The 21,526-nt window shown below is 27.3% G+C and overlaps 4 protein-coding genes across 12 annotated transcripts in view; 3 read left to right on the plus strand and 1 right to left on the minus strand.

The window, feature by feature from the left end:
* The window catches only part of LOC126896214 (ras GTPase-activating protein raskol-like), a 74,633-nt gene that overhangs the window by 41,470 nt on the left and 11,637 nt on the right, over nt 1–21,526 (minus strand). For 2 of the 4 annotated variants that reach the window (XM_050668797.1, XM_050668796.1), the window contains exon 1: nt 19,826–20,349. The exons of the other annotated variants lie outside the window; for them this stretch is intronic. In XM_050668797.1, coding sequence (XP_050524754.1) covers nt 19,826–20,273 — 448 coding nt within the window. In that variant the 5' untranslated portion in view covers nt 20,274–20,349. Of the gene's footprint in view, nt 1–19,825; nt 20,350–21,526 lie in introns of those variants that run through there. 4 annotated transcript variants of the gene reach the window in all.
* Nucleotides 86–3,537, plus strand: LOC126896216 (uncharacterized). The gene is made up of 9 exons (XM_050668805.1): nt 86–197; nt 869–964; nt 1,027–1,171; nt 1,266–1,402; nt 2,509–2,671; nt 2,866–3,125; nt 3,179–3,253; nt 3,325–3,414; nt 3,473–3,537. Exons 1-9 carry the CDS (start codon nt 102–104, stop codon nt 3,527–3,529), a joined length of 1,119 nt encoding a protein of 372 aa, XP_050524762.1. The 5' UTR covers nt 86–101; the 3' UTR covers nt 3,530–3,537.
* On the plus strand, nt 4,328–8,068 carry LOC126896215 (uncharacterized). 6 transcript variants are annotated; one of them, XR_007701806.1, is made up of 11 exons: nt 4,328–4,481; nt 4,786–4,920; nt 4,996–5,170; nt 5,237–5,388; nt 5,635–5,764; nt 5,842–5,981; nt 6,912–7,097; nt 7,183–7,471; nt 7,535–7,738; nt 7,796–7,885; nt 7,948–7,968. XR_007701806.1 is itself a non-coding variant. In XM_050668804.1 (10 exons), the coding sequence occupies exons 1-10, from the start codon at nt 4,374–4,376 to the stop codon at nt 8,007–8,009; spliced, it is 1,251 nt and encodes a 416-aa protein (XP_050524761.1). In that variant the 5' UTR covers nt 4,330–4,373; the 3' UTR covers nt 8,010–8,061. The 6 variants fall into 6 exon arrangements, 2 of the variants coding, with proteins under 2 accessions (XP_050524761.1, XP_050524760.1); XR_007701805.1 differs by having other exon boundaries at nt 7,183–7,269; nt 7,341–7,738; XR_007701804.1 differs by having other exon boundaries at nt 7,183–7,738.
* Nucleotides 8,328–11,892, plus strand: LOC126896218 (uncharacterized). Its single transcript, XM_050668809.1, has 8 exons — nt 8,328–8,444; nt 8,520–8,706; nt 8,934–9,055; nt 9,142–9,262; nt 9,800–10,044; nt 10,655–10,720; nt 11,107–11,196; nt 11,252–11,892. The coding sequence occupies exons 1-8, from the start codon at nt 8,397–8,399 to the stop codon at nt 11,315–11,317; spliced, it is 945 nt and encodes a 314-aa protein (XP_050524766.1). The 5' UTR covers nt 8,328–8,396; the 3' UTR covers nt 11,318–11,892.

Below are 21,526 nucleotides of genomic sequence, written 5' to 3' on the forward strand. Positions count from 1 at the left end.
TCTAATGAAAATATTTCATTAAAAAATTGAGTTTTATTAGTTCAAATACGGTACGCTATAAAACATACTACTAACATTACCTGGTGTTAAACTTCTTGATAATGAGAAGCGAATTTAAGAATAATTTCTCTTATAAGTGTTTAAGAAAAGTATCAATAATATTTGGAACATGGTCATATTCCACGAAAGCTGAAAAGGTAAATTTTTACAAAAAAAAAAAGTCGATTTATAATAATTTATAAAATGAATATAAACTATAGAAGAAAATACGAAATAAATATGAGGTAGATTGTGAATATCTAAATTTAAACATTTTCTAATTTTACCATTATTGCAAAAACGAATGAAAACGAGTTTTCATTAGTTATTATCATTTTTAAATAATCGGTAATAAACAAATAAGCAAATTAATTGTTTAATTTAAGCAAACTTTGTGCAGCTAATTTGTATAAATAAACAAAATTGAATTATATTTTCGAAGTACAAATTAATTTTAATAAGGCAATTTAATTTTATTTAATATCTTAAATTTGTTAACACTAAATTACATATATGTTATTAAAGGTTATTGGCTTAATAAACCTAAAGTTGTTAAAAACAATGATCATCACAAATTTCACACAACCATTATTAATGGTTTAACAAGATTATTTTTTAACTATCGGTTTAAATCAAATACTAGTGAAAAATATCAATCTTGTTTCGTGTTTTTAATAGAAAATAGATGATAAACGTTAGCGATGAGTCATGATAAACTTATTTCTATAAGACGATGTGTTTAACAACGATGATAAGCATGAGATTTTTTTTGTGCATAAATAAACCATAGGTTTACTAATTATATAAATAATAATTGAAATACATATAGATTGTTACCAACGTCATTTCAATTATATGGGGTTTAGCAATTTTTGCGAATCATATTGATTATGAGATAAAACCATGGATCGATAATTCTCTAAAAGTAAATTTACAAAAATATTTAATGTTATTTATAAATGAAAAATTACATGAACATTTTTACAGAAATCCAAACAAGATGCTGCTTTTGAAAAGATAATTCGATTACATTTTTGGACATTTAATGGAATTTCCCTTATTAACTGTCTCCTACCACTTATTAATAGAAATACGATTTTCGTAGAGTCAAATACAAATCAAACAACCTTAAGTATATTTTATATGATCCTTATGTTTAAAAATCACTTGATGAAAAATACATCTTGATTACATCAGCAAATTGATTATCGTTCGCAATTTTGTAGGTTCAATATTTAATTCGTGGAAAATGATTATTATCGTGCTAATATTGTTCTCTGGCAACGTAATACCAGCGTTATTGTTTTATAAGTTTCTCAAAAGCGACAAAGACGCAAACGTTATCTACAACAAATTATTTCAAGTAAAACATTTTATACAGAATGGTCCACAATGATTTGACAAATCTAATAACTTTTGATCTACTATACATTTTATATTACTTTTTTTTTTAATTTATGCATTATTCTTAGATTACGTTAAAACTATAATAAGAATCATAAAAAGGCAATAATTATTTTAAAAAAATATATTCAACGAAATGATAAATAAATGGTTCAAAAAATATAAGTGTTGTCAGTGAGAACTGAGACTCCTGTATAGGGTTTTGATAAAGAAAATAATATCATAAGTATATCCTTAATTAATCAAGTTAATAACTCGTCTTAAAATTGTTAATATCCCATTGTTTTGCAAGAAAAGTTGTAAAAATTGGCTTTTTTTAAAATTTGGAAAACCTTTTTAATTAAAACGAAATTATTTTTATTATTAATAACAAATAATAAAAAATATAATTTTAACGCATCTAAGAAAATATAAATTATTAAAAAGAAAAATTATTTAGTAGAATAGAAAATATTAGATTAACTAAAACATTATGGACCACCAGTATACTATTTTAATGTAAATTAAACACAAATCCCATAATGTTTATTAACATACTATTAATGTTTATAATTTAAGATATTAACTGGAGTTGAAAGTCAATATTTCGCTAGGTGATATACTACAAATTGATTTAATAAACTTTTGTATTTTACTAATTAAGTTTTTTTTTAAATAAAATTAGAAATTCAGTTAAGGTGCATACATGATAAAACCGATTAGAAACAATAAAATAATCTTGTGCTATTAATTTATAAGATAAATATTGACTACTTTATGATGGAAAATTTAAGCTCTATTAGTTATATCATATGCTCTTACCTTTATGACATTAAGATTTTATATTCCATAGTACAAAATCATAAATTTAAATTTGAAAATTTAGTTGGGGCGATAACGTAGTTGTGTTCAAAGAGTCAGTCATAAATACAGAATTAAACAATTTTCTTGAAAACTTCAAAATAATATATGACAAAATAAAGTTCACATAATTTTTTTTAATTGTATTCAAGAATGTACAATTTATATGAATTAAATAATTGAAATATACATATATTAGTTTTATGCTTATTTTTAATCTTTTAGGATATTTGCAAATTAGGACCTTTGACGGTAGATTTGCAATTTGTATGGTTTTGTTACAGTCTACGGGATAAATTTAAAAGTTTGAACGATTCGTTAATAAATTTTTCCGATCCAACATTAAATAAAATAGTATGGTCTATTGAAATATCAACACGAAAAAAAGGTAAAACATTTTAAGAAAACAGTAAAATAATTTATGACAAACAATTTTTTTTTTACAAACACTGTCAAACGGTTATAACTATTTCACAAATTTATCGATAAACTTATCCAACTCATTTATATTTTATGATACTTTGAGTATATAATTCTATAAGTGACTAAGATAAAAGTTCAAATAAAAATATTTCGTTACAGGGCAAATTCATTGGGCTCATGAAAAATATAAGACTTTAACAGAAAATGTTTACTTATTAAACAATGTTTATGAAGAACGAATCATGGTTAATATGTTATGTTATATGTTCAACACTGTTTGTGACCTATTTAATACACTTTCGGCATTCAAAGACGAAGAATCATCACGAATACTTGTCGTTGTATCTTTGTTGTGGGTTGTACATAACATAACAAGGATAACGTTAGTGTGTTTTGCAGCATCTGCAGTCATTCAACAAGTATTTTCTTAATTCATCTATTTAATTATTCTGTAACTTAAAACAATGCCTAGGATGAACGAGTTCACGAACTTGCTTTAGCAGCTGAAGAAGTATTAGTAACAAAGCACAGTCATTCCAATTTTGAGGTAACGTCTTTACATAAATACTGATGACCTTAAAAATGTTAAATCTATGTGTATAGCTGGTATTGTTCTAGATGAAACGTTTTTTGAGGCGTTTGATCTATACCAAAGTAAAATTTGACGTTTGTGGCATAATGAAATTGGACAAGTCCCTACTGTCCACAGTAAGGAAAAAATTGTAATTATTATATGAGATTCAACTTAAAAATACTGTTTTTTTAGGCTATGATTATGGTCATTTCTTATTTGGTTTTAGTCTTGCAATACAATTATACCTAATATCAATGCACAATCATTGTAAATGTATTTATAATTGTAATTGTGTAATTATACACAAATAAATGTTTTTTGTAGCTAAATTTTATGAATAGAATTTTTTCTTTCCAAAAGAAAATATGAAATTTTTATATAAATTTTACCGCTGTCCCTTTACAAGAAACCACTCACACTTTGTGAAGTTCATAATTCAAATGTTTTTACTTGGTAACGTTATTATTTATATACTTCATTTTAGGCGTCTCATTAAATTTTATGTGAATAAACTATTATTTTTACAATAATAGTTTAATTTAATGTATATCTTTTATCTGAAAAATACTATAGTTAAAAACTTAATTATATTACGATATATTATACTTTTTAAAAGTATTTTTAATATTTAATAATTTATAAAAGAGTCTTGGTTAAAAAAATAGTTACTAAAACAACAATATTTCGTTTTTTGTGCAAACCATTATCTATAAAATAGTAAAAAGTAAAAAACATCAATTGTGTAAATGAAGTATTATTAAAATGTGTAAAATCATGTATAAGAACAATGTCCAAATTTTGTATTGTTTAATTCAATTATTCTATATAAAGCAAACAATTAAATATATATAGAAATAATAAAATTATTAAATTAATATAAGATAAATAATTATAATCAATACATATCTAACCGGTAAGTTTTTTTATTATTGTTGTTTTATCATTTATCAACTGACATTGATTGACTAAAATAGTAAAATAATATCAAATTGGGTAAATATTCTTAAGTAATTGATTACTTAAAGTAATATAATTTAATTGATATGCAGTGCACCAAAAGTATCTATCTAAGCTTTCCTATCTAACGAAAATCATGAAGGTTGATACTTATCCTATGTTTAAAATTTTCTCCGTTGCCTATTATTACTCGATTATTTTCGGATGGATGCCCATTCATGTACCAAAAAATGCCAAAGATCGAGTAAGTATCTTTAAGTAAAAATGTAATAAATATAACAGAAAAATATCAACTAGGGAATGAGGGAAAACAATGTTTTTTTAAACACGTAATTGTTTTTTCAGTTTACCAAAAATTTAAACAATAATTTCACTTTATAAATCTAGTTTTAAGTCTGTTTATAAACGCTTAAAAAATTTAAATATAATGCCATATAAATTTAATGTCATGAATAGATTTATTTTTGAATAACTGATTTCCATTGTTTTTTCCGACGCATCTTTAAAATATATTATTTAATGGATCTTTATTGGTAAATTTTGCGTAGAAAAACAAAAGCTCTTGGTGTATACCTGGCATAATATCGTCAATATTTTTCATCATTATCCTGGTAGGATCCAGCGACATGACTAATAGATTAAGGCAAATAACAAAATTCCGGGGAAACATTTCATCAAGTAATGTAAGCGAAAACATATTCGTAAATTAGAATATTTTCCTGTGTTATTTTTTTCTTATACAAAAAATGTCTTCTTAGCTCACTGTACACGATCGTATTCAAATTATAGCTGGGCCTATATTTATTCATTCGCTGACAATAAATCAATTGTTTATTATTGTTACATTTGTAGCAATGCCATATCATTTGTTGGAACTTAGGAAAACATTTGATCTATTTAATTATTTTTTCAATCGACATGGAGCGATCATTGGTTAGTTAAAATACAATATCCTTCTTAACTCACGAGTTAAGTTTTAATATAAATTTGTATTTAAAGGAATAGAAGCTAAAATGAACACTATAGTTTATAAAGTTAATATGGAATTAATTTTACTAATAATACTCAATTTTTTACTATCAATAGCTTCGGTTTTAGGAAGCTTTAATCGTATGAGATTGTCCTTCTTTTTGAGATTCCTTATATCAGCGGTAAGTTTATGTGTGTAATTATGTTGTATAATTAAAAGATAATATGGCAGAGTCGTTAGCGGGACAGTGCTTGACTCTCTCGGGTTCGAATCTTGATCACTGGTAGCTTCATTAGGCGAGCGAGAGATCAGTTCGATGACTGGAGTAGTCATTCCTCTCTCCGGTGATGGACTAACCACCCGTACCGGAGTACCACTGCTTAAGAAAAATTCCCCAATATAGAAGGTCGTTATTGGCTTTTAATAGGATAATGTCCTGAAAAAAATGGAAGCCTTTTCGATATGTGTTCAATTTTGGTGCGTTAGTTCAACATTAGCAAAATGTTTTAAATGTCTCAATGATTCTTTAAGTAGACTTCATATAAGAAAAAATCAAGGTAAGATTTATTTACGGGAGTTGAATAAATTATAATACAATTTATTATATTATGCTTAATAAATCTGTTTTAATCAGCAACGGCTACGCCACCAGGTTTATTTCTTGTACCAGACCCTTATACATCACCGGCAAATATGGTTATATTTTTAAAACATATTAAAAATGCTCATGTCGATCTGTGTTCTATCATAGACCAAGTGAACAATGTTTATCAGGTAACTAAATAATGTATTATTACACAGTATTTTCTAAAAATAAAATAAAACTTTCTAATTGTTTTTTAGCTTTGATGCAAAGCTGAGAGGGTATTATTTTTACTATGACGTGTTTTTTTTGTCTGTCGCCACTATTTCTCACCGAACCGATTTCTTTTAACCATACGTCAAAATACTATAAATTGTATCTAGTTCAAGATATTGCCCTTAAAAATTGGAAAAATTTCTCTCATTCCATGAAAATGTGAAAAATTCCTCAAAAAATTTAAATGTTTAAAATCGGTAAATTTTGACATCTTTTACTCTTAAAACTGCCATAACTTTTTTAAAATTAATGTACCATAGCAAAATTTTGATCCGTTACCTACCCACAGGGGATTCAAAAAGCAACTTTTTTTTTACAAAAGTCAACTTTTTCAACTAAACATTTGAAAATGTTTCGGCAATATTGCTTCCTTTAAACTATGTTAATTTAAAGCTTATGTTACGTACTATAAACTGTAGTTTTAGCATGTAGTTTTAAAAAAATGTGTCTCGACGGCCTATCTTTTATGTGCAAATAGCAGTTGAAGTTGAATAAAAAATAGGAGTTGATTTTGATTTTGGAATAATCCACCAATTTTTTAAAATTAAACAATATCTACAGATTTACATCGAAGTGTTTCTTATGATATTGATTTTTTTTAATCACTGTCAGATATCATCTATACTTGTCTCAACTATGCAACGACCCCAATGTGCTACCGTTTTATAATTATAACTTTGCTAGTTTGATTAATTTTTCGATGTTCTCTTTGAGTTTAATTTTAAAATACAATTATTCAATGAAAATAAAAACAACTGAAACTAGATTAAAAGAAATTATAATTTTGAAATAAAATTTTCTATAATGTTGAGCAATGTTGATTTAATTACTATCTTAAATCTTAGGTGCTGAACTTACTATCCATTATCATTACTTTATTAAGTTTATTACCTCATTTGTTTGTATTTGCCATTACCATGGCATTTTCAAACTTCAGGATGACACCTCACATATCATTAATCCTGTGGCCCGTACAATACTTCATGAAAATGTTAATTACCTGCAGAATAGCATCCATTGCTACATCCGAGGTATTGAATATTCATATAAAATTTTTGAGTCTAAATACGATGTTCTTATAATTACAATATGTAATTCTATTTCTTTTTTTTTTAGGCTAAACGAACAAAAACACTTTTGAAGTCAGAAATTCATAAAAATCTCACGGCTCAAGAGAAATGTGAAGTTGAGTAAATTAATTATGTAATATGTTTATAATTATAATTTTAGTAGAGTAACCTTTGGTCAAGAAACAATACATAATATTTTAACAGTTTGGCAGAAATTACAATTGTTTTTCCCTTCGCTGAGTACTAAGTGAAACGTCTTACGTAAAGAGTAAACATGATCGCTGTAATGATCAATAGAAACTAATTCTGAGAAAAAAAATCTAGCTTGTGCTTTGGTACAAGGCTCGTGGTCCAAAGTAATATTTTATAACTATATATATTGTATTAACTGTGAATAGATTAGATGGGTTACTTGTTAACGCGTTTGGAAAGACATTTGATTTCTTTTTGACGTTTAATGCATTTCCGGTTTTTAACGATCATATATTTAGTGCAAACAAAATATCCATAGATCTCTTCTCTTTTATCACTTGGAACAGGGAGACATTAAAAATAAAATGCTTGTATACATATGTTAATCACAGAAACACGAAAGTCCGATAGTAATAACGAAAAATGCTGACTTATGTTTATACGCTGATGACAATGTTTTTTTCCAGATAAAAAGTTTCTTAGAAAGAATTAACAGAAAAAAAATTGAATTTTCGCTATGTGGATTTAGCATTTTAAATGATAAATATTTTTTATCTGTATGTATGCAAATGCCATTAATTTTTTTACTGTTTGAATAAATTTTTGTAATTTTTTTTAGACATTCGTGGCAGTAGCAGGATATTTAGTAATAATAGTTCAATCGTGTATGACGGTTATTGAAGAACAATATTCAATACATGAAAGACCGACAGCGGATACATTTGATGAATAAATTTAATGAAATTGAACGTTTGTTTAGAAAAAATTGTTATAAATGTTATATACTACTACTACATATTACTACATAAAAAACACAATACTGCTATTGAATAATCACAAAAAAAAATATTTCATTTAGTTATAAAATAAATACTAACTAATTGTAATATTTCTATGAAGTAATAAATAAATTAAGTTAATAACTATTAAAATAAACATTTAAAAAAAATATCCTGTGTAAACATAATATAAAAAGGTTTACTCCTCATACGTGTTATACACGCAACCAAACATACACACCAGATTATTTGGAGAGCAAGTTGATAGGACTGGCGCAAGTAATAAATAATGTTTTGTTTAATACCATCAGCTTATCAAAATACTACCAAATTTAAAGTATTGAGAATTATTAATATTTTGCTTATGTATAATTAATAAGAAAAGTTTTACTTTTATTAAACACATTTTCAGGTGAGATATTACTCATGTTATGGATTTTGTACTATAACGGTATTAGTTATAATGTCAAAAGACTTGATTACTTTGCATACTTTAACTCATGATGTCGCTTTTGAAACCATACCACTATACGTACATATACTGACAATATTGATTAGCAGTGGGTTTCAAATACAAAAAATGTCAAAATGTGTTCCTGGTGAGATTTAATAAAAAAGTTTTAAAACTAAAATTCCGTAGTTTCTTTAATATGGTATAAACTAATTTATTTCCATAAAATACAAATATTAAAACTACATTGCTTTTAAGTTGTTTAATAAGTATAAATTATAATTTTATAGATAAATAATTATTGATAATTATAAAATTGAACTTTAAAAAGATAATTTTTTAAAACAAAGAGAATTAAGAAAAATATTAATTTAGATGAAGAAAATCTCACTACTTTTCAAAGATTTTGCTGGGCTTTACCAATAATTTGTTTAATAGTTAGTCAAGTGGAACAAATTGTGAATGGTTCCCACAATCGTCCGGAAACTATATTACAGGTAAAATTCTTAAAACTTTTTAATTAAGTTAATCAATTATTACTTTATAATTTCTTGTAATTTTTATCTGGTGCTACCACGAGAAGAGAATTTTCGGATTAATTTCATTTCTATTCGAATTTCATTATTTCATGATATACGTAAAATTCAAAAATGACTATCAGAAATTGAACAATTGTATCAAAGAAGAGTGTTTCTCCGCAAAAGGTAAAGTAAAAAAAAAACAATAACAATTATTGGTATAAATAGGAGAAATGGCCAAGTAATAACCGTCTCAGGAAAAATGTAACAAGGTAACTTTACTGTGGTCATTCGTCTACTTTAGGAAATAAATACGGAAATACAGGGTCATATACGACAACATAACGCAATGCTTAAGAAACTTGAGTGTTGTAATTGTTGAAATATTAACACTTATAGGAATAGTGTGAGACAACTAATACCGGTCTATAGCAATAAAAATAATCATAAAAAGTGACAACGTGATATCTATCCGTGTAGTAATCCGATACGCGATTGACTGGGCTAAATCAAGTCAATATAACGACTGAAAATTAATACCACTAAAAAAGAAATCACATCGATAAAAAATTTGTTGTGAGATATAATTAATATGTTAGTATAAAAAAAAAACTATAGTATTTTTGAACATTTTATTATTAATACATCAAATGGAATTTTTTTTGATTAGCGTTTTTATAAATGATTTTAAACAACTTAATATAGAGTATGAATTTTTCATAGACCTGTTGACTATTAGAATACAAAGAAAATCGATGAATAAACGAGTTAGAAATGCGACCAAGATGTTTGGAATACAAGCTATTTCTGTAATCATGATGACGACCATCACGACTGCGTTTAAAATTCACCGAACGCTTAGATCCAACGATCGTTTCACCGTTATGCCGGCGGACTTGCTGGACTCTTTGCAGTGGATTCTACGGTTGTTTTTGTTATGCAAGGTCTCCAGAGACGTCGCAAAAGAAGTAAGACCAAATGATTCGACATAAATAACCATATAATAGGCATACAATAGCTGTTGAAAATTAAGAAACGTTTTATAAAATCATTGTAACATCATAAGAACTATTATATGTTCAACCAAGCAGAAATTAGTGTTAGCGGCTTTCATTCAATTCAAGTCATTTGACTTTAAAATAGTTAAAAGTTGTAGGCGTCACTAGAGAGAAATTTTAAGATAATCTATTTTGCTGTTACTCTTTCTTACAAAATGTTACACCTTTCTTTCGTACTGCTAACGTAACAGTCATTGCTATAAGTTAAAAAAACTTTTAAAGATTGTTCGTTATTATCAACTCGACTCATATCGTTGGACGCAGCGGTTTTAAGTATTTATTTTAATATATTTTATGGTATTTAACAGCTTTAAGACGTGCTTAATTTGTAAATATATAGTAAACACGAATTTATGCTGAACTACAATATTCAACTAGCTATTAGCACGACACAACAAACAATGTATTTTTATTTTACATCAGTAGTATTTCCAGTTAATTTCTTATTTTTCGTATTAAACTTTAAGTCATAAATATCCATTGTAACATTTATCCCTCTGTACTTTGTCTATTTTTACAGGCCAATGATATTGAAACTCAACTTTTGAATTTAAACACGGAGAGTGACGAAAACTTTGACAATGAAGTAAATACACTATTATTTTAATAAGAAATTATTTGATATTAGATTTTCGATGATCATCGTGATAGATAAAAATTCATATTATTTCATACGAGTAGACATCCTTGTACGAAATCTACAGTCGGTGTGATTTGATCGAATAACAAAAACAGCACCGGCTTCTTTAAATGACTGTCTTAAGGCTGTCTAGATACTGTATGTGCATTCTATCATAGTTTCAGGGTCGTTAAAATGTATCAACATTTTTTCTATTTATAATTTCTTCGAGTTACGTTTGTTATAAGATATATTGTGATAATATAAAATTATACAATATATTACCGCATTTATTAGTAATAAAAGACAAGTCACAGCAACAACAAACACAATGTGTATTATTGTGATTGCAGGTCTCGTTCTTTCTGTGGGAAATCAACAATCCACCAATGGAAGTTGTTGTGTATGGTTTGTTTGTGCTTGACCTAAGGCTATTGGTATCGGTAAGTATCTCCGTACCCGTACTAACAAAACCGTTAATGGTACCTGAGTTTCTAGGTGATATCTTGGTGTATTGGCTTCGTCTTGATATTATTGCAGTTCAGATGGCCAAGAATATACTGACATTGGAGTAGAACCACAACACGACATTTGGATGACACAAATCAAAATACTAATTATGGAACTAAAACATCAAGGCACTTAAGTAATTTAACGAGTTGTTCAACTTCAGGCTAATAATAGAAATTACAATATTTGTATAATTTAAGGAACAAAATAAAACAGCAAAAGTATTTTTTTTCCGATAGGTCAAAAAATATTACAACAACTTCTATTGGTAGAGTCTTTATCTTAAAATACTCGGACCATTCGACTAGAACGACTATACGAATGTGTCGCATTATTAAAAAACGACAATAATATTTAACTTAATTTTAGACCTACAATTATTCATTGTATTGCTGACAAATCGAATACTTTTTTTGGACATAACATTTAACAAGTAGACTATTAATTTGTTAAAAATGTCCATATCAAGTACACCACGTCTCAGTCGTAAAATTTTAATGAGTTTTTAAAAAATAAAAGTATATACAAAATGATTCCATATCATTACTAGAAAAAATTTATTACTTCATAGATAAATTATAATGTGTACTGAAATCATGTGAAACTGTGCGCTTTTATTTAAGACGGTACAACACGAACCAGAANAACTGTGCGCTTTTATTTAAGACAGTACAACACGAACCAGAACAATGTAATAAGAAAAAACAAACAAACAATTTATAATTGCGTGATGTAATATCCGTTAGATATATTTGATAGGTAATAACAAACTGTTTTACGTTTAAACTATAAAAGCCGTAACAATTAAGTTTAACACGTGTATTTTCTTCGATACTTAACTATACTTGTAAGCTTAATGTACACAATAATGTATTAAAAACAAAAATAACTCGTTAAGTCAAGGAGCACTCATCAATTTATCATTAGTTACTGCATGTTAATGACAATAGATAAATTCAACCGATGTATACGCCTTAGAAATCTTTCACGGAATAATCATTTAAATGATAATAGTAAAGATAATAATGTAATGTATCAATAATTATTTCCTAATTATATTTCACTATTGATGTTCTAATGTATAGTAATTAACTTACTTATTATATCAAAATTAAAATAGAAAATATAAGATTTTTAAATTATTAGATTAGTTTATAGAATTTATATTCAAAATGTCTAAATACATTAATTATGACTATAATACAAGTTTTTTTGCAAAAGTACACTTATACACAAAATATTTTTTTTGATTTTTATGCAATTCTTCATTGTGGTTTTGACTACAAGCAAACCAAAAAATCTGTACAAACAATAGTATATCTTGCGTAACGAATCGTTTTAATGATTATTATGTCGCCAAAAACTATAAAGTATTATTTTGGGGAATGCAAAGAAATTTAAACAGTTTTCTGAATTATTTTAAGATTCTTTAAAAATTTGATAAAATTTTTTAATTTTTAAAATTGATTTATCTCGAATAAATAATCGTTTTCATTGTTTTATTATTTCGTATTTAACAGTACAAAGACAAAACACTAAATATTCAATGCTTTTATTAAGGAATTTATCTTATAAACATTTTTATGGTATTTTTTTTACTAAAATACACGCCAAACTTATCAGAAATACAAAATGTAGTAGATAATTTTTTTAAATATATTTAAAACCGTTGCGTTTTACTTTTTATCAATAAATATTGTAATAGAATACAAACATTAAAGTGTCAACCACAATGAGCACAGGATTTATATTTACTTCAAGACATTAATAATAGTTTAAACGAGTCTCTTAGTGTAACGCAGCATCAGTAAAAACCTAGTTGGCTCAAGATCAAAATACCAATTAATAACCCAGATGTTTGGTGTACGACAAGATACGAGTTAAAATTGCAATTAACAGTAAAAATTGTAGGAAAATATTTCAGCAGTCAAACAAATCAACTGATTATAATTTATTTAATTGTAATTTTTAACAAGTTTAAGTTATTAGGAAAATCGCAATTGACCGACTATGCCAAATAACTTTATTGTCTTTTGTAAAGATTATTTTTAATACTGGAACACCATAAGGTTTTTTCATATAGAAATACTGGTACAACAAATTACTATTCAAATATAAGGAGGAATTGATAAATTTTTGGAACGATCATTTCTTTGTATAAAATACTAATGTATTCATAAATCTATAAATCGTATGAAAAACGTAATCGCGAAATCTTTATAAATTTACGCCCACTAAACGTGATATTACTTATCATCAAAACAACATTCTTGTAAATAGCAATTAACATCATATTATACATCTCTCTAGAAAACATGTAATCTCGCGCGTGTCACAAAAATATTGAAGAAGACCACATACGTTTGTACAAGATATAGTGTATCGTTATCTGAAATCTATGTGCAACATCATCTGATGAATCTTCACGTGTTCTCATAGGTATTCTGCTTAACAATTGTCTATTTATAGCGTAACGATTATGAAGGTAAGATAAAATCACTTTCCATTGCATAGGATAGAAATATTAATTCGATTCTAGGAAATTTGTTCAACGTTATTTAATCGACGTACACGACATTATTTTTCTCAATTTATTTTCATGTCAAACTCGTATTACTCGACACGTGTGCAATACATTAGCATCACAATTCTAATTTAATACTAAAAGTTGTCTCCTAATTATAGGAATTCAAAGTGAATTTTATCAAAAGTCCAGATAAATATATTCAATAAGAAATAGTTGGTAATATTTTGGAATGCCGTTGAACAAAATACAGATTAAGTGGAAAAAATTCAGCAATAAAATAAAATCATCATAATAAAATTGATATGTTCACAACTAGGTATGCAAAAAGGACGAGTATGAATGTTTGCCGGAGGATTTGTAAAACTACATACCTAAATGTAGATAAACATTTTATTTGATGACTAGAGTTCGGTGATATTAATTTATAAATCAATATTTCAATTAATATAATAAATAATATTTCTGTCAATTAACATAAACATTAAAAATATCCCACGATTGGATCTTACTGATTGTAACAATTAATATGGAAATAAAAAAAAAACAATATTAGTAAATATATTCACACAGAACTTATATTTAACATTTAATTTGCTATAATGTTAAGCATGTATTTACGAGTTATTAAAATTGATATTAAATGGGTAAACACACCATAGGTACAGTTTTTTTAATCGTTTTGTTTGCCGTATAAAAAGGTTGTAGGTTTCAAAACAATTCGACCACATAACTGTTGTCACTAAAATTAATAAAACAGCTGTGTACTACTAAATAATGTTAATTAATTATTATGTCTCAGTAAAATTGAATGGTGTTTAAACGTATTATAAATTATTAAAAAATAGCAACTAGATGTTATGAGACTAAAACACGCAATGTGTTTCAAATGCGAAAATTGTTAAAAAAAAAATACTATATCCTGTTAAAAACAAAAATTCATAAATCTATATGTTTACAATTTTAGCATATTGTAACCAGTAATTAATTAACATATATGAGTGTAATGCCGAAATATTTAAAAATTTACATTTAGTACTTTCAGTGACACATATAATAAAAAAAGAAGAACGGACAACTCAAACCGTTATAATACGTACTAAAAAAAATCATTAATTTATAATCATTTTCATAAAAGGTTAAACAATTCAGTTGAGTAAATGATTACTAATAATTTTTATAGTATTATCAATACCTAATGTTAAGGACTTTTTAAGGTTTTGTAAAAGTTAATTAGTTGTCTGTAAGTAAATATATTATTAATTATAAAATGTTCAACTAATGGAAAATTTGGACGGCTTTTATACATTGACATAGAATTTATCTCAAGTACAGATTACTTAAATCAAGAGTAAAATTGAAACAGTACTTTTACAGATTAATTGAATTTTTTCAATACTAAAATAAACTAGTTTTTTTATGAAATGAATATCGTCCAACCTTGAATTTTATCATAAGGATACTGACCCAATAGCGCTTACGAATATAAAGCTCTTCATGTTTTTATTCAGATTTTTATCGCACGAAATATCGTCTCGCATTCGTGTGTTACTAGAATAGCTTTTGTGTGTGTGAATATATACATAAGTTTTTTAATATAAAAACAGCGTTGTGTTTCGATATGAGTACGGTAAACACCGCTGGACTTGATTAACGTATGAATACACCACACCCCGCACACAATGTAATATACGCAAATACTGGGTCACAACTAACCTTAGACGGATGGAGGTCATGCGATTATGGATCAACCGAAAAGCAACGTGGACACAAGAGGGGCCGGTACTAAACCAGAATCGGAAATCGAGTCTTCGCTATTAAACACCTCACCATAGTGACGGTTATATTTTTTAAGGCTACAATACTTCGTGTGTAGGAAGTCGAGTGTACTCCTCTTGACGAACGAGTGGTATTGGGTACGTCTCTGAACGCATAAATTACCTATTTATTATCCGTTAATATAACCAAAGAAAAAATAATTACATTTACACGACACATTCACTATTTTATTGATACAACAAAAATACAAATGTATTGATAATGTTACTGTGACTATTCAAACGATTATAAGCTCATTCAATAGGCCATCAAGTTAGTTGAATTAAAAGCAAAAAAAAGATAAGCTACAGATTCAATACCGCTAAATAAATACTTTCAACAAACGGTGTTCACGTTAACAAACTGTTCACGAACGTGATGTAATTTGTAAATACTTAAAAGTCAAAACTGTGTTTCGTTTAATTAGACTATCCGACCCACTTAGACGAGTCTCACTCGTACTAACCAATACATAAGGTACTCGCTGCTGAAATTTCTTAAGAAGATGACAGTTAGTCGACTTATGAATTCCACAAATTTTCAATATTAATTACTTTAATCAATAACGCAATAAGGAAATGTATTAGAGTCGCACCCACTTTCACATTTCCAATAACCGTTTGGTTAATAATAGATATATATCAGGCTAATATATCTGCTCGTCTCGACTCTCGATAAATTAATCGAAATTTTCTTCGTTCAGTTACATCGGCCATAATTGACTTACAAATAAATTAATGTTCTGCGTTAGAAACAGCATACGTTATTATGGGGTACAATGCTAGTGTAACGGATAATTAATTTCCAGGTTATAGGTACTGCCATGTAACGGAGGTTAGTAAAAATAATTGTAAAAAAAATATCTTTGGTGTACATTCTCTACAGCCTTGCAGGGGTATGCATATTATATTATTACTATTGTATCATGTAAACTCTTTCTGTTATATGAAGCGTCACACTTAATGTACTTGATATATTGAATAATATATAGTGATTTTTTTAATACTACCTACTGTATTTCACTTAAAAATAATATTTTATAAATATTATTTATGTTAAAAAACTTCTTTTGGCATATTTTAGTATCAAATTCTCGATTTATAAATTATGAATTAACCTCCTATATAAGATACCAAATACCTTTTTTAAATAAAAACATACATATTTAGCTAGTTGTAAGTATAAATAATGATCTAATTAAGAAGTTATAACTATTTTAAAATATATAGAGTGGAAGTGAGGTGCATGTTATGTTTATAATTTCGTATTACTCTGTCGCGCTCTTCCTCCGTTCTATATTTGTTTAAATGTTGATAACTTTCAAAATTCGGGTTCTACTAGTAGTCATCGACCAGTCGTTTTCTAAATTAGATCATTTTTCATTTTTGAAGCTAGTTAATTGTGTATGTCACCATTAAAAAAAAAAAGTTGACACGCTTATAAGGTATAAGGGATGAATTAAAAAAATATTTAATAATTGGTAAACCAAGAATTATGAATAACTAAAGACATTTTTTTTAGCATAATTATTATTTAAGAGAAATCTAGTTGCTTATATTAAAAAAATCACCCTCTATAAATTTGTTATAGTATTTTTCTCTGTTCTCCAAGAATAAAGTACTCTCGTGAAACTGCAATAGAATGTACACATCATATATTATATATTGACTGTGTATAGATGTTTTTTAAGCTCTCTTCTATGTCAAATGAATTTTTATACTGCTATTATTCTGTACTCATCTTAATTTCAATGATTTCGTTGTACAAAGAAATACTCAACATTGTAAACCGAAATTCTACCGGTGTTTAATATCTACAGCATTAGTGGCAAATAATATACTACATAAATTGTTTGTAATTATGCATATATGGCGTATTTTATTTTAATGGCTGCTTGATAGTTTATTGAAACCTTTTAATTATAAAAAAAAATACACAAAACAATCAAATTGCTATACTAAATGCATCCATCAAACATATTAGCTATAGCAAAATCCTCGTGCCCATGAAAACTTTAACAGTTAGAATCTTTTATTTAACACCTTATAGTTAAATGGTAGGAAATCTGCCGCCGGTCTTCTACGCATTAAGTATGACTATTTGAATAGTTAGAACAAAATGAACCATTTTATAAACTAAACAGATAGCGTCATCATTTACTTGACTGTTTTTAACCATAATAATAAACAAAATTATACCGGGTTCATGACAGGTTAATTACAGTTACTTAAAAATTAAACATAAGTAATAAAGAAGCATCAGTTATCTCAACATATCAAATATATCAATCAAAAAGTTTTAATAATATGTTGAAAACATGTCCCTTAGAGCAATGAGCAAGTTATCTTTTCAAATGGATTGCATATAGTTTAAAAAAATAACTAAATTATTAAGTTCACATCATATATACGTAAGGGCCTTTTAAACAAAGCATGATATTTCTTTTGACTTCAGAGGACAATGAGTCGTCGTCAACTATTATACAGCAGTGCATCTGGTAAAAATCAGAATATTGGCTTGAGGGTGTGCAGAACCGGTTGACAACTGATGTCGGCCAATTTCTATGTTCTTTAACCCGAGATTCTTGCATAATTAATTTTTTTTACACCAGACCTATTGCACTTCTTAATGTGCAGAGGGCAGACACATTCTATTATTATAGTCTATCTCAGTAAACGTTACACTTCTCTTTACTATACAAGGTGGTTTTTTTATAGCTTACGGCATTAGCGTCCATCAGCAGTTAATTTATTCAGGCAAGGGGTAGTTTTTCACAAATTATTTTTCATTTTGCATATCAATACATTACAAAAATAACGTTTTAACATCTATTTTTATATAATTTGCTGCAGTATTTTTTAAAAATTTTGTTCTCTTAGTAAGTGTCCATACAGAACTTTTAACACATGAACTTAAAAAATAAAATTCTTAATTTGAAAAATGTACTTTTGATACTTGTTTTTTTCTATGATTAAGATCATAATTAAAAAGTAAGCATCGCAAACACAGTGTATATATAAGTATGTATTTTTAACGAACGATAACAAGTTAAATCGGCTTTTGAGGTACATATCCTCAAGCGTATGCAATTATTTTATTAAGTATTTCCTGGATAATAAGTTTCTGACATCACGAATGTTAAAACTGGTTCAAACATCAAATCAACCATACTATGATTTGCATATTCGACAAGAATTTACAAGGACTAGAATAACTAAATTTATAAATAGTATCTAAACTAATACATAATATATCGATTGAATATGAAACAGTGAATGAATTTATTTTCAGAGGATCTTAGTAAAAAATCATAAAATATAGATTTAAACACGTTTTAAGACTTGTTTTAATACGTGTATTGTTACGATAAAATCTCAACATGATAATAATTGGAACAACATAAATATCATCACGAAAAAAATAGTTCCAGATTAATATAACATTGCTTATAAATTTTTAAATATCAGCATATCCTAAAATGCATTTTAAGTATTATAATACGTGTAATTATATTAACGTAAGTATCTTATATTAGTATATACATGTATGTTATTATATTTTATAAGATAAGTTTGTGTAACAAGGCTTAGCTAATACAAGCTAGGTATTATAACTCGCACTTATTTTAAATAAAAATTTATAAATTTTATATTATACAGAGTAGTTGATGAAGTCTGACGCAATATCTTTAAAAGTACATAATAACATATCACCATTTTCCAAAATCTTATAAAACTGTATACTATAATTAATAAAATAATATATTTCTAACTTTTCCTCTTACCCCTACAAGAAATATATAAGTTTTTTAATGAAAACCTTGCATTAAATACAAGGTGATTAATTGATTGGTTACAGAATAAATCGTATAGCATAAATTCTATACTAGTATATTAAAGATTATATTATATTTTTTATATAGATGCTTAAATAGTTTATTTTATATTTAACAACTACAAAAAGCAACCAATATCTTTTTTTCTAACTATGCCAATTCCTTTACACTTCCTAATCTTTTTTAAAACCAACAAAAGTTATTAATTTTTTTTTTTTTTTTAATTAGTTTTTTACATTTTAATAATCAATTAATAGAATTAACAAGTACACAAACTAGAGACCTTGCGTATTTGGCCTAATAAAACGCATAATAATTTATTAATATTAAGATACAATGAGAATTTTGTTAACATCAATTTTTTTATTATAATTGAAATCTTTACCGTGTATGTAGTCGTGCACAATTTTACTGTCCGTCTCGTCTATCATGTAAACGTTGGGCGAAGGAATACCCCGTCTGAAGTCAGTACCCCTAAAGAAGTCCAGCGAATACCGACGCTTTTGACAGCGTATACACCGACAGGATCCGCGCATAGACGGTTCAAAGACGGGTGGCGAAAGGGATCGCGGGGGTGACGGCGATGTATGTCGTCTACCACCCGAAGAACACAGCGAACAGCACGAACAATCGTCTTCGTCGTTCTCGCTACAATAATGGTCGTCGTCGTCGTCGTCCGAAGAACAACAATCGGCATCGTCGTCGGTACAACAAATGTCGTAGGGAGGGTCGAGATAATCGCGCCACGAACCCCGTACGCGGCTAGCATACGGCTGTGGCGATCCGGGTACCCGCAGTTCTTCGCAACACTCAGGCACAGCAGCGGTGGCCATAGTTTTAGGCGAATCGGTCCCGGCGGCGACACAGAGAAAAACGCACGGCTGCTTTCCCGGCAGTGGACGTAACGGAATCTGCGATACGACTGGACCGGCTTGCTTCGCACGNGTAACGGAATCTGCGATACGACTGGACCGGCTTGCTTCGCACGTATTATCACAATACACTGCACCGACGGCGGCGCTAGCACCTGATACCACATGTTGCCTCTAAGGTCACGGTGAAAACCGGTCGCTTGCTATGAGGACTTATAGGGAGGGCATAGATTTGGAACAAATCGAGAGGTGCTGTCTATTTGGTAGAATTTTCTTTTATCAAAATGAATCATAGAAATTTATTTATAGAAGACGTTTTAAACGTAGAATGGTAAATATATTAAATTATGAAAAAGGAACCTAGACAGTTTTTAGTGAATATTTACAAATATTAATTGTGAAATCCATTTTTTTTTTTTATTAAATGTTTAAATATTCTGAAAAATAGAACAAATAAGTTATAAATGGTTTAGTACAATAATCCTAATAAAATAAAATAAAAGGACTATTTGTATCACTTGTGACTGTTATTATTTAAAATAAATATTTATTTATAAAATTTTTATTTTGAATAAATGGCAATTTGAATTATAAATAGCTAAGATGGAAAAAAGATAATAAAACAAACAATTATTATTGGGGTACATTAATTATATATTTTGAAAATATTAAATATTTTATAAAGATAAAATGAAAAATATATAAAAATGTACGTACATATGTTGATTTCATTCAAAGATATTATTTATGTTTTATATAAAAATATTAGGGTTATTATAAATAAAATATAATTATATATTATATATTTATTAAAATATAAAATCAAAACACATTTTTACAACTCTTTGGGTTTTATACATCGTAATTGAACCATCAGGCAAGGTTAAGAGAAAATGTTGATCCATGGAGTGTAACAACGCAAACAGATTTTAATTGCAATAGTATATCTTTAAAAATAGGCATACACAGTGCGTTATCTATTTATGAAATACTATTTCAAAGATTACTAATTGCTTTTTAAACTCTTATGGTTTCAAATGAAAGCGGAAAATGATATTTCAAAGTAAAATTCTGAATGAAAAATGATTGTAGAAAATATTTACTCAGCAATCATCTATAATATAATAGATGATAAGGATATTTTATATGTGTTTTGTCAAAACCAAAGTATGTTCATATCATTTTGATTTAAAAATCAGCCTTCGTATCATTTT

Source organism: Daktulosphaira vitifoliae, unplaced genomic scaffold (assembly GCF_025091365.1).
Source record: "Daktulosphaira vitifoliae isolate Bord-2020 unplaced genomic scaffold, ASM2509136v1 Scaffold_1, whole genome shotgun sequence".
Lineage (NCBI taxonomy): Eukaryota > Metazoa > Arthropoda > Insecta > Hemiptera > Phylloxeridae > Daktulosphaira > Daktulosphaira vitifoliae.